The sequence below is a fragment of the Cebus imitator genome, unplaced genomic scaffold (genome assembly GCF_001604975.1).
Source record: "Cebus imitator isolate Cc_AM_T3 unplaced genomic scaffold, Cebus_imitator-1.0 Scaffold284, whole genome shotgun sequence".
In the NCBI taxonomy this organism is placed as follows: Eukaryota; Metazoa; Chordata; class Mammalia; order Primates; family Cebidae; genus Cebus; species Cebus imitator.
In genome coordinates this window covers 2,104,580-2,117,040 of record NW_016107599.1, presented here as the reverse complement: position 1 = coordinate 2,117,040, position 12,461 = coordinate 2,104,580, and the positions used below count along the sequence as shown (strand labels likewise).

At 56.4% G+C, this 12,461-nt stretch overlaps 1 protein-coding gene across 1 annotated transcript in view; it reads left to right on the top strand.

Moving 5' to 3' along the window:
- AGO2 (argonaute RISC catalytic component 2) overlaps window positions 1-12,461 on the top strand; it is a 64,630-nt gene that overhangs the window by 34,635 nt on the left and 17,534 nt on the right. The window contains exons 10-15 of the mRNA XM_017501692.2: window positions 363-496; window positions 2,816-3,000; window positions 4,453-4,612; window positions 7,648-7,738; window positions 10,398-10,592; window positions 11,934-12,068. Of these exons, the coding sequence (XP_017357181.1) occupies window positions 363-496; window positions 2,816-3,000; window positions 4,453-4,612; window positions 7,648-7,738; window positions 10,398-10,592; window positions 11,934-12,068 (900 nt within the window). The remainder of the gene's footprint in view (window positions 1-362; window positions 497-2,815; window positions 3,001-4,452; window positions 4,613-7,647; window positions 7,739-10,397; window positions 10,593-11,933; window positions 12,069-12,461) is intronic.

Here is a 12,461-nt window from a genome sequence, read left to right as displayed (position 1 = left end):
CCACCCACCCACCTTATCCACCCATCAACCATCCACCCACCTTACCCACCCATCAACCATCCACCCACCCACCTTACCCACCCATCAACCACCCACCCACCCACCTTATCCACGCATCAAACACCCAGCCACCTTACCCACCCATCAACCACCCGCCCACCCAGCCACCTTCACCAGCCCACGCATCTAACCATCCTCCGGTTGTCTGCATCACTAGGCAGGTCAGAGACAGGAAACAACAAGAAAGTTCTTTACCCGAGGAGCTGTCATTGGTCGGGGGACCAACAATGAGAGTGATGAACTCAAGGTTAAAGGAATATGTCTTCCATTTTTTCTCACCCTGAACCTTTTGCCATTTGCAGAATAAAGCGATTGCGACCCCTGTCCAGGGCGTCTGGGACATGCGGAACAAGCAGTTTCACACGGGCATCGAGATCAAGGTGTGGGCCATCGCGTGCTTCGCCCCCCAGCGCCAGTGCACAGAAGTCCATCTGAAGTAAGGCCGCCACAGGCAGAGGCTCCGGCCTGAGTCCTGCCCGCTGGGCAGCTGGAGGGAACACTTGCAGGACTGACTGTGGGTGGGACGGGGTGAGGGCGCTGGCATGGGTTTTGATGTCAGGGTTCATCAGCCTTTCCCTGTCAAAGACCGCTGGCTGGGCCAGGGCAACACATGCAGGCCTCATCGGTGCTTCTCTCGCTGCTGGGACCCACCTTTGCAGTTAGCATCAAGAAGTAGTGCAGACCATAGACAGAACCAAACAGGATCTGGCTGGGCGCGCTGGCTCATGCCTGTAATCCAGCACTTTGGGAGGCCAAGGTGGGTGGATCATGAAGTCAGGAGTTCAAGACCAGCCTGGCCAATATGGTGAAACCCCGTGTCTACTAAAAATACAAAAATTAGCCAGCTGTGGTGGTGGACGCCTATGCTCCCTGTATAGGTGCTCAGGAGGCTGAGGGAGGAATCGCTTGAACCCAGGAGGTGGAGGTTGCAGTGAGCCAAGATCACACCACTGCACTCCAGCCTGGGCGACAGAGTGAGACTCTGTCTCAAAAAAAAACCAAACAGGATGTGAGGAAGTTTGTAAGTAAGGGCAAAAGAGAAAATTAGATTCAATGAACTACAGTTATTTTAAAAAATAATTTAGCTGCATATTTGTGTAAATTAAGTTAGAAGGAGAAAATGAAGACCGAATCAGAGAGAGATGGGCTGGGCACAGTGGCTCACGCTGGTAACCCCCAGCACTTTGGGAAGCTGAGGCAGGAGGATCACTTGCTGTCAGGAGTTTGAGACCAGCCCATCTCTACAAAAATTATAAAAATTAGGTGTGGTGGCACAATGCCTGTAGTACCAGTTACTCGGGGCCCTGAGGCTGGAGAATCACTTGAACCTGGGAGGCAGAGGTTGCAGTGAACCAAGATCACGGCACTGCACTCCAGCCTGGGTAAAAAAGTGAGACTCCATCTCAAGAAAAATAATCAGGAAGAGATGGTGAAATAGAGAGGTGGAAAGGCTGGGAGTATTATCTTCCTTCCCGTACAAGGGGAGTAATGGAAATAAGAGGAGAGAAGTTTTGGTTTGTGTCTCTGCCACCTGCCCAGGTGAGTGTCGGGCCCTCTAGGAAGCCCGAGTGCCATGGTAGCGCCTACCCCTCAGCCGGGACCCTTGCCTCAGTCAGCACAGCTGTGCCAGGGATGGGGCCAGCCGGACCTGGTGTTGGGAGCACACAGTAGTGTGGCTCATGCCTTTTTGCCAGGCTTCAAAGGAAACATAAAGTCTTCGTTCCCCACTCTGTGGGGGCAACAGGGGAGAACTCCTGCCTCGGAGTTGTAGCGGGTGCCTTGGCCGTTCCAGCAAGGGCGGACGTGAACGGGCCTGGCTCCTGGAGCTGACATCTTGCTGGCAAGTGGCCATCTGTCCTTCTGAGGCCACCTTGTGTCCACACTGCTGGCAAAGGAGCCGGAAGCCCAGAGTGGAGGTCTGGGATACAAACTGAAGTAGGTTAGAGTCTGAACACGGGGTCGCTTTCTGCCCTGTCTTCTGTCCTCGGCCCCTTCCTTCGCTCTGTCCTGGAGCTGAAGATATGGGTGGACACACACATGCTTCTTGACCTGCTGTAATGTACAGGAAATTGGACACTGGCTGGGTTGGAGTGCCGTGTCCTCGCCCTTATTGTAGAAGGTGACATGATTCTTAGTCTTCGGCTTAAAATAGCAGCCGCTGCCCTGCCTCCCACCCCGCCCTAGCTTCTCAAGGCCGGTGCAGCCAGCTGCTGCCTCTCCTCGGGCTGTGCCGCAGGGTGCTGTGTTTCTCTCGTGATGATGTCACGCAGTCCAAGTTGTGCCCATCAGAACAACTGGGGGGAAAGATGTAGAAGGACGGTGAGCTGGAAATGTCCCCGGCTCTGACGGTGCCTGCCCCGTGCATAGGGAGAGTGCTGGCCTCCTTCTCCCGAGCTCTCGGGGCTGCTCGGCAGCTCCGCAGGGACAGCATAGCATCTCCGCTCCGGAGCCATCGCCGCCTCGAGGCAGCATTAGCGCGGTGCAAAGGCTGCTGTTATCATGGCGGGTTAGCCACACGTGACTTTCAAGTGTCCTTACACGTCTGTTGAGCACCCTTCACCTTTCTCATGAGTTAGTATGTTTTAGGAGACGTAGCTCTGAATTCTGGCTTTGTCCGGGGCGTAAAGAAAAGCTTTGAGCTCAGTAACAGTGCTTTGGGCTTCGTAAAAATGCTGGCCTTGCTTGAGGGCCTCTGGTCCGTCTGAGTTCTCCGCCGTTCCCAGTGCAGTGTAGCGAACTGAGCCCTCTCCTCCAGGTCCTTCACAGAGCAGCTCAGAAAGATCTCGCGGGACGCCGGCATGCCCATCCAGGGCCAGCCATGCTTCTGCAAATACGCACAGGGGGCGGACAGCGTGGAGCCCATGTTCCGGCACCTGAAGAACACGTACGCAGGCCTGCAGCTGGTGGTGGTCATTCTGCCCGGCAAGACGCCAGTATACGGTAAGTGTGGGCCTCCTGCTGGCTGTGGGGAGGGGTCGTGGTCTCTGTGGGTGTTTGTTCCTTCCACAGCCCCTCTGTGTTTCTGCTGCACTGAGAAGGTGCTCCTTTTGGGAGGCTGAGAAAGAAGAGGTGGCTTCTGATCACTGTCACATCTGTGTTCAGGACCTTTCCGTCATCCTGTGTGACGCCATGGTCCTGGGCAGCCAGTAGCCTCAAGTGGCACAGGCCTTGGCACGTGTGTGGGCAGCATGTCCCCCACACCACATGTGTGTCAGCTGGATGCAGGTGCAGTTGTTCCATGCGCGGAGCGTAGCACTAAGGTCAGCTCCCTGCCCATGTGTCATCTCTGTGCCCACCACAGAATTTTGTGGAGTTTTGCCAAAGTCCTTTGTGCCAGGGGGTCACCCACAGGGCCCCACATCCAGCCATGGACACATTATTGACACGTAAAAGCCACACTTCTCTCCTCCAAGTTCAACATCCCAAAAAAAGAAGGAAAGATAGAGCTATTGCTGTTGACATCCTGGTGACATTGTCCTGGGAGTCGCTGTTTCCCAGGCTGCCCAGTGAGCAGCTGACCAGTTGCTTCATGAAAGAGACCAGGAATAGCTGGGGGGTGGGGGGAGCCATGGAGCTCTTTGATGTCGGGTTTACATCTGCCAAGGATTTTGAGGGTGCCAGTGTTTTTATTTTTAACCACCCAAGCATTTGCCTGCAGCCAGAGCACTGTGGTGTGAGTGGCCTTCCTTTTATTTTTCTTTTTTTTAATTGAGACAAGGGCTGGCTTGTCTCAATTCAGACAGAATTGAGTACAGTGGTGTGATTTTGGCTAACTGCAGCCTCTGCCTCCTGAGTTCAAGTGATTCTCCCTCCTCAACTTCCCAAGTAGCTGGGATTACAGGCACATGCCACCATGCCTGGCTAATTTTTGTTTTATTAGAAGAGACGGGGTTTCACCGTGTTAGCCTGACTGGTCTCAAACTCCTGGCCTCAGGTGATCTGCCTGCCTTGGCCTCCCAGCGTGCTGGGATTACAGGCATGAGCCATCACGCCCGGCCAGTGTGAGTGGCCTTCCTAAGCAGGAGAGGCGAGTCCTTCCTTCTGGCTGAGCTCTTTCTCCCTTGCCCTGGAGCCCTGGATTAGGGGTTTAAATGGTTTTGTTCATAAACTGGAGGGATGAGATAGACTCACCCAGCTTCCCTTCCTAAGGGAGGAGGGGAAGCCTGCCCTGGGCGAGGTGGGCACGGCCATGCTGGAGCCTGGACTCCAAGGAGCGTGGGGTCCCTCTCGGGGCCAGTGACCTTGGACAGAGGGGGACACACAAAGCCCAGCACAGCTGCCGTGGTTGCACTGCCAGATGGGGGTGAGAGGGCTGGTGGCAGCTGCTGTGCTCAGGGCCGGCTGAGGAAGGGGCACCAGCAGAGCTGTGTCTGTGCCTCTTGTGTCCTTTAGCTGAGGTCAAGCGTGTGGGAGACACGGTACTGGGGATGGCCACGCAGTGCGTGCAGATGAAGAACGTGCAGAGGACCACGCCACAGACCCTGTCCAACCTCTGTCTGAAGATCAACGTTAAGCTGGGAGGCGTGAACAACATCCTGCTGCCCCAGGGCAGGTGAGGCCTGGAGCCTTCCCGTCCGCCTGCGGACCAGGCACTGTGGGACTCCTGGCCGGGTGGGGTGCGGTGTGCAGCGGGGCAGGGTTCCTTCACCTGGGCCAGCGCTGTCCTGGCCACAGCAGAGCAAAGATGTCAGACATAGATCTGGCCGCTCAAGCTCTGCTGGGGGCCAGGGGCATCTGCAGGAGCTTGAGCACTGTGGCTGGGTTTCCAGACACAGAAATTCACGCCTTGAATGTCAGTGGGGAAGGCAGAGCAGGGCACGCCTCAAGGGACCAGGAGATGGGCTTCCCCCTCCGCAGCAGTAACTGCTGTGTGGACCAGGGACCCCCATGCTTCCCACACCAGGCTGGGCATGGATGCTACATCATGCGGGGACTTTGGACTAAAAGCTCCTTATGGGACACACTGTTGGCAGCTCCCAGGCCAGGGCAGGACGTGTGGCCACCTGCCTGCCTCAGAGGCTCAGGGCTGACGGTGTGGGGGGTGATGGAGCTGCACCCTCCTTGGGCATGTCCTGACCCACTAAGCATCCAGTCTAGGGCGGGGCCGGTGTTTGCTTCTTCCACTCCTCTGAGGCCACCAACCTGTGATGTAGGCGAGAAAGACGTCTCCACGATGACCAGCATCTTTGCCAACCCTGGCAGTTCTCTTAACATTTGGATGACAACGGAGAATACGTAGAATCAGATAACGTGTGCATTTGTGCAGAAGGGGACTGTGGAGGCTGTGGGCAGCCCCCGTGGTGTGGATCTGCTGGAGCTTGCAGTCACGGTGGGGCTCATCTGAGAAAGCCATCCTAAGCCAGGCAGTGTGCTAAATCTCCTTCGCCCTCACCATCACAGAGTTAAGAATCCTAAATTGAACTGCCTTAAGGCAGTGACCCTCTGTATTTGGCAAGTGGGCGGTGGTGAGCCCCTGCTGTGTGCACAGGCCTGTGCTGGGTCACCACAGTGTCCTCACATCTGAACCCCAGCGGGGCTCATTTCCAGAGTGTCCTACTCAGCAGGACTGATCGGGGCCAGGAATTTCCACCCCTAGCAAGTGGACACGCAGTGCTGATGCTGCTGCACGCAGGACCAGGCTTTGAGGGCCACCGAGTTATACACTCCCGGAAACAATCCGTTGAATTCATCAGGGAACAGGGAGATACCGTGGGAAGAACCCGGATTCCAAGTCGGACGGCTGTGGGCGTGGGCACGGGCCCTGCGGTGAGACAGGTGCATGGGAATGAGCAAAGACCAATCCGGAGCTGCCTGAGAACTGAAAGTGCTGCTCCTTAGTCCACAGGTTCTGTATTTATTGAGTGCCTACTGTGTGCAGGGAGTCTGGGCCATAATTGGGCAGCACAGGGCCAGAAATCCTGGTGGAGGCACCCAGGTGAGACGATCATGAGCCCATCACACAGGTGGCAGGTGCACAGCAGAGCTGTGGGAGGGCCGTGAGGGCAGACGGGAGACAGGCCCACCCACGTGCAGCCTAGGGGCCGCTGGGGAACTAAGGCTCCCTCCAGTCGACTGGGGCCATCTGGAGGCACCTGACTAACAGCGTGGCCAGCTCTGGGTCCATGAAGCCAAGAAGGGCTGGTGGCCTGGCCAGGCCAGAGCAGGGGGACGGGGAGGGAGCGCCTAGAGTCTGAGTTGTTTTGAATAGAGAGCCCCAGGGCTTGCTGGCAGGTTGGATTGCGCTGTGCCTGAAGGAAAAATCTAGGCTCTTGGCCGGATTGCAGGAGAGACCCCGTCGGCATTAGACAGGGAGGCTGTTGGGAAGGTGAGCACCGGATGTGGGTGAACTGGACCCCGAGGCCTCTGCAGAGCTTCTGAGTGCAGAGGTTGAGTGGACATTGGGAACCAGGAGGCTGGCGTCAGGGGAGACAGGATCCAGGAATCCTCAAGCAGACAGGTGGTAGCCCAAGCCCTGGGCCTTGGAGAAGGCTGGAGTTCAAGGCCTGGAGTGGGAGGAACCAGCAGCGGAGATGGGAGAGGCTGGGGTGGGGAGGCCAGGCACAAGGCCCTAGGCACCAAAGGAAGTGTGTCCTATGGCCAGCCAGATGCAGCGAGGCCGGAGGCATGGCCGTGGGTCTGTGATGCAGAGGTCACCAGTGACCTTGGGAAGAAGAGCCTTGTTGCTGTGGCCACAGGAAGTCTGACTAGCAGGGGCCTGGGAGCCAGCGTGAGCAGTGATGGGTTTGACTGACTCAGGGAGCTCCGCTGGAGAGAGAGTGGGTGGGGAGTGAGTCACAAGCTCGTGGGGACATGGATGCCGGGAGAGGGCAGCAGAGGCGAGGGTAGCAGGGCTGGCAGAGCGGCCACTTCTGATGCTTCCTGACGTTGCCTGCAGCGCCCAGGCAAGGCTGGGTGGGGTGCAGGGCGGTGCACTCTCAACCCGGCAGCAGTGCCCAGAGGGAGGTGCTGTTAGCCTTGGCCTTTCCCCGGAGAGCCCGAGGCCCATGTGCCTGTCCCTGCTCCCTCGCTAGCTGCCTCCCGAGGAAGCCACCGCTGGGATACACTCAGGGTCTGAAAGTTCCCTGTGGGGTAGTTTTGCTGCCAGGGGTATGTAGTAATGTCTGGACACACGCTGGAGTGTCAGGCCAGAGGGGGTGCTGGTGGACTCCAGTGGGTGAACGCCAGGCCTGCCACTCAAGATCCGTCCACACTCAGGACAGCCCCCACCCCAACAAAGAGCCAGCAGGCCTGGGGGGTTGGTGAGAAAGCCTGGCATGAGTGTGGCTGTGGAGGGTGGAGAGTGAGTACTCCCTGGCCTGAGCCGCACCTCCACAGCTGTCAGCCCCTGGCCCCTCTGGGTGGGGTGCACTCCACCCAAGCCCCAACCTCCGGCCATTCTGAAGCAGATTTCAGACCTCATATCATTTAATCTGCAAGGTTTTCGGTATTCCTGTTAGAAGATCAGGATTCTTTTCAAAAGGATCACCTTGACACACTGACCACCTCCAAAACAGGACGATGGCACCTCCTAGTGTGAGAGGTCCAGGCGTGTCTCGCCGTGGCCCCTGACGCTGCTCCTCTCCACAGGCCGCCGGTGTTCCAGCAGCCCGTCATCTTTCTGGGAGCGGATGTCACTCACCCGCCCGCCGGGGATGGGAAGAAGCCCTCCATTGCCGCCGTGAGTGTCAGCACTTTCCCACGGGTCTCTTGTTAATGACATTCGGGACCCTGTCAAGGTCCCGCTGCCACAGTGTGGCCAGGGTTCCTTCCTGAGAGGCATGGGGTCTCACTAAGCTGCAGTAGGGAGGCCAGGGTCGTGTGGGAGAGGTGTTTGGATGGGTTACTACAATGACACAAAATAAGTTCTAAGAAGCAGCTGGAGGGCAGGCACGGGGGCTCATGCCTGGAATCCCAGCCCTCGGGGAGGTCTGAGGTTCAAGGAGTCCCCTTGCACATGGGGGCCTGACTGGCCGCTGGTAGCCTAGGGTGTGATGACCCCGAGCCCCCAGGGTGTGAAAACTCTGTCTAGGGACACAGCCCCAAACCTCAGACAGGCCAGAGCTGCGTCTGTTTTCCTTCTGTTGCTCTTGGGCAGTGAGCATATTGCTTCAGAACTTTCTTGGGTGTAAAATGAGGAAACAAATGTTGACCTCATGGGAATATTAGGAAATGATGTAGTTAAGTGCTTGGCACGTAGTAGATGCTCAAAAAATGCTCACATTCCAGCCTGGGCAACACGATGAACCCCCATCTCTACAAAAAGAGCTGGAGGTGGTGGTGTGCCCGTAGCCCCTGCTACCTAGGAGGCTGAGGTGGGAGGAGCCGGAGCCCAGGAGGTGGAGGCTGCAGCAAGACGAGATCAGGCCACTTGCACTCCAGCCTGGCCAACAAAGTGAGATTTTGTCTCAAAAGAAAAAAAAGGCAGAAAGAGAAAAAGAAAACGCTAGCGTGATTATTGCATTAGCTGGGAGGCAATATGGAGCAGGAGAATCTATCTGGGACACAGGGAAGCCATTCGAGCTGCCCAGGCAGAAGGAGACCAGCATATGATCCATTCTCTGGTGTTACCCAGGCACACTTCCATTAGGAGGCTGACATCGTGCCAACTAATTCCTGCTTGGCGTGATAATCACAACCCCACCACGCCCGTGCTTACGGTGCTGCTCACTTTGCTGAGGCGTTTTTTTTGTTTTGTTATTTTGGTTGTCTTTTTTGAGACAGAATAACTGTCACCCAGGCTGGAGTGCAGTGGTACAATCTCGGCTTACTGCAACCTCTGCCTCCTAGGTTCAGGCAATTCTCATGCCTCAGCCTCCTGAGTCGCTGGGATTACAGCCACCTGGCACCGTGGCTGGCTAATTTTTGTATTTTTTCAAGACCATGTTGGCCAGGCTGGCCTCGAACCCCTGACCTCAGGTGATCCACCCGCCTCAACATCCCAAAGTACTGGAATGACAGGCATGAGCCGCCGAACCTGCCCATGCTGAGTCGTTTTCAACCCTTTCCTCTGATGGTGAAGCACCACACGGCCATCTCGGAGGCACAGCGGGGCACCAGTTGCCTGGGAGGGAGCCCCGAGGGTCCTGTAGCTGGGGAAAGCTCGCAGCACAGTAGGCTGGCCCACTCCCCTGTCCCTGCCTCACCTGGTCCCCATTAGCTTTTTTTCTGCACACATGTTATGAGGCGTTCAAGCATATCTCAGGCTTTTGGAGGCTTAGATTGTTTTTTCAAGTTTTCAGGAACAGAGAAAGCTGTGTGTTTATCCCCTATCCCTACGATTCTCAATCAATAGGAACAGATTTCTGTTCATGTTAATGTATTTCTGTTTATACCAACTGGAAACATTTCAGAGCTTATTTATTTTTCTCTTGGTTTAAGAGAAAAATTATAGCCCAAGGCAGGACAAAGGACGTGGAATAGTGGAAGAATTCACTGGGAGAGAACTTGTTCTGTAAGGATTTACGAAGGAGGAGGCAGATTGCCAAGAAGCAGTTCCTATTTTTCAGTGACATAAGAGGTTTTATTTCCGTCAGTGTTTTTCAAAATGTAAGGACCTTGCCTTCCCCAGCCAGGGGCTGGAGCAGCACTTGGGGATCTACCCAGTTCCCTCCAGGGGCTGGGCCGCCTCATCCTTACACTCCCCTGCCCGACAGAAGACCTGCAGAGCCGTCCTGCCCTCTTTGTGGCCGTGGCACTTTAGTGGCTGCTGGCCTGGCCGCCGTGCCTTTGGGATGCTGCACGTTGATGTGCTTGTAGTTTCTTTGGAAGAAATAGGGGCACGCCCACCCATTGTCTTCTTTGGACTGATGAATTCAGCCACTTCTGATCCTAAGCAGAGGAGAGTTCTAATCTGTTCTTTTGTTTTTGAGACAGAATCTCACCCTGTCGCCCAGGCTAGAGTGCCGTGGCATGATCTTGGCTCACTGCAACTTCCACCTCCTGGGTTCAAGCAATTCTCCTTACGCAGGCCCCTGAGTAGCTGCCTGGCTAATTTTTGTATTTTCAGTAGAGATGGGGTTTTCACCATCTTGGCCAGGCTGGTCTCAAACTCCTGACCTCAGGTGATCCGCCCACCTGGGCCTCCACAGTGCTGGGGTTACAGGTGTGAGCCACTGCGCCCAGTCTTTTTATTTATTTATTTATTTTTAAATTTTTTAAGCTATGTAACTTGGCAAACTGTTGTAATTTGGGACGTATTTATGAACCCTGTTGCCAGACACTGAAAGCCTAAAGGCTGTGAATTCATACCAGACAGCTATTGTCACTTGACCATGACATGAGTTCCAGAGAGGAAAGTTGCAGGAACCCCTGACCACACTCACTGGCTGTTCCCGCAGGTGGTGGGCAGCATGGACGCCCACCCCAATCGCTACTGCGCCACCGTGCGCGTGCAGCAGCACCGGCAGGAGATCATTCAGGACCTGGCCGCCATGGTCCGCGAGCTCCTCATCCAGTTCTACAAGTCCACACGCTTCAAGCCCACCCGCATCATCTTCTACCGCGACGGCGTCTCCGAGGGCCAGTTCCAGCAGGTAGGCGCCTCTTGGAACCTTTCTTCCCCTTCTCCAGGGTCTGTAATTCACCTGTTTGTGCAGCAGAACTACACTTGATAAGTGACAGGAATGGTGTGGCTTTCATTTGGCCCCAAGGCTGATCTTCTCACAGCACGGAAGGGGGTCCGGGGAGGAGATGGGACACCGGGCTGTCGAGACCATGACCTGTGACACTGAGTCAGGACGGAGGGAGAGGAGAAGGGGCGGGTATGGGCTTGGGGACCAAGAGATGAGGGAGAGACGCTTGAGTCCAGCTGACTCGCAGAGCAGCGCTCCATCTGAGGGCTTCCCGAGAGCCTGGCTTTGCCTTGCAGGCTGTGGAGAGCTGTCGGGTATCTTTGCAAGGCAGGGAGCACATTATGTCTGGGATGCTGTCTGCAGTGTGAGAGGTGTGCAGGCAGGGCCGGGAGGAGGAATCGGTGCCAGCTCTGTTGAAAGTAGAGTCCCCAACGTGGCCACTGTCTGGATGTGGAGAATGGCAGGGATGGCCATAGTGGGTCACTGCGTCTGGATGGGCAGGGGAGCCATCACAGAAGGGTGATGGCTTTGTTGCTGTCTTTGGTTGAGAGCACCTGCAGCACCCACCGGACAAGATGACCTGTGGGCAGGAATGAGTCCATCCTGGCCTGGAACTTGGACGATGGGTGCCCCGAATGTTTCTCCCGTTGGCTGGCGCCAATTCCTTCCCACCCCTCTCCACATCACACGCTCGCTTCCTTGGGAGGTGTTAGCAAGGAAAGCAGAAGAAAGCCACCCCGGACCTGTTGAGGGAGGAGCCCCACCCAGTAGGAACACATCCTTGGTGGCTGCCCAGGAGCTCAGGAACCTGCCTCCTTGATCAACAGCTGGCATGCAGCCCAGCTCCCGTGTTTGCCTTCCCAGTCCAGAGTGGAGGCAGAGCTCAGTCCTGAGGCCCGTGGCCTGCTGGGAGGACTAAAGGGATACACCTTGACCGGCTGGCACTTCCTGGCTTGGAGCCTGCCCCAAGCTTCTGCAGGAGCCTGGCCGCTGCGGGTGCCTTCTGGGCTCAGAGCCCAGCCTGCGCCCCTGGCCTTGGCTGCACCCCTGGCCCACACAACATCCTGGGCCCTGCAGGGGAAGTGTTCTCCCCGACTCTGAGCACGAAGCCCCTCCTCCTCCATCCAGTCCTCCCTGTAGAGAGGATGGCGTCTGCCCTCTGTGTTTTCATCTCCCCGTGAACACAGTGTCTCTCCGAATCATCACGGCTGGGCGTTCCTAAACCCAGATAGCACACGCGGGACCATTGCTCACACGCACTACCATCTTTAAGCACGGCCTCCTCCCCTCCCGGGCCCCTAGGTTCTCCACCACGAGCTGCTGGCCATCCGCGAGGCCTGTATCAAGCTGGAGAAAGACTACCAGCCCGGGATCACGTTCATCGTGGTGCAGAAGCGGCACCACACGCGGCTCTTCTGCACGGACAAGAACGAGCGGGTGAGTTTCCGCAGGATGCCAGGCACGGTGCTCCCCTCAGCCCTACACCCCGAGCCATGCTCACAGCGAACCTGTGGCCACAGTGCTGCTGTTCCACGCTCTGGAGTGACTCCGTCCTCCAAGGGGCCTCATGGGGACCCAGGCTTGGGCACTAGAGAAGGCTGTCCTTGACTTGGTGAAGCCTTTTTTGTTGTTTTGGTGGTTTTAGTTTTTGTTTTCTTCCAGGATGGGGTCTGGCTCTGTCACCCAGGCCAGAATGCAGTGGCACGATCATAGCTCACTGCAGCCTCCAGCTCCTGGGCTCAAGCAATCCTCCCGTCTCCCAGCCTCCCTGGCAACTAGGACTACAGGCATGCACCATCACTCCTGGCTAATTTTTTTTTTTTTTTTTTT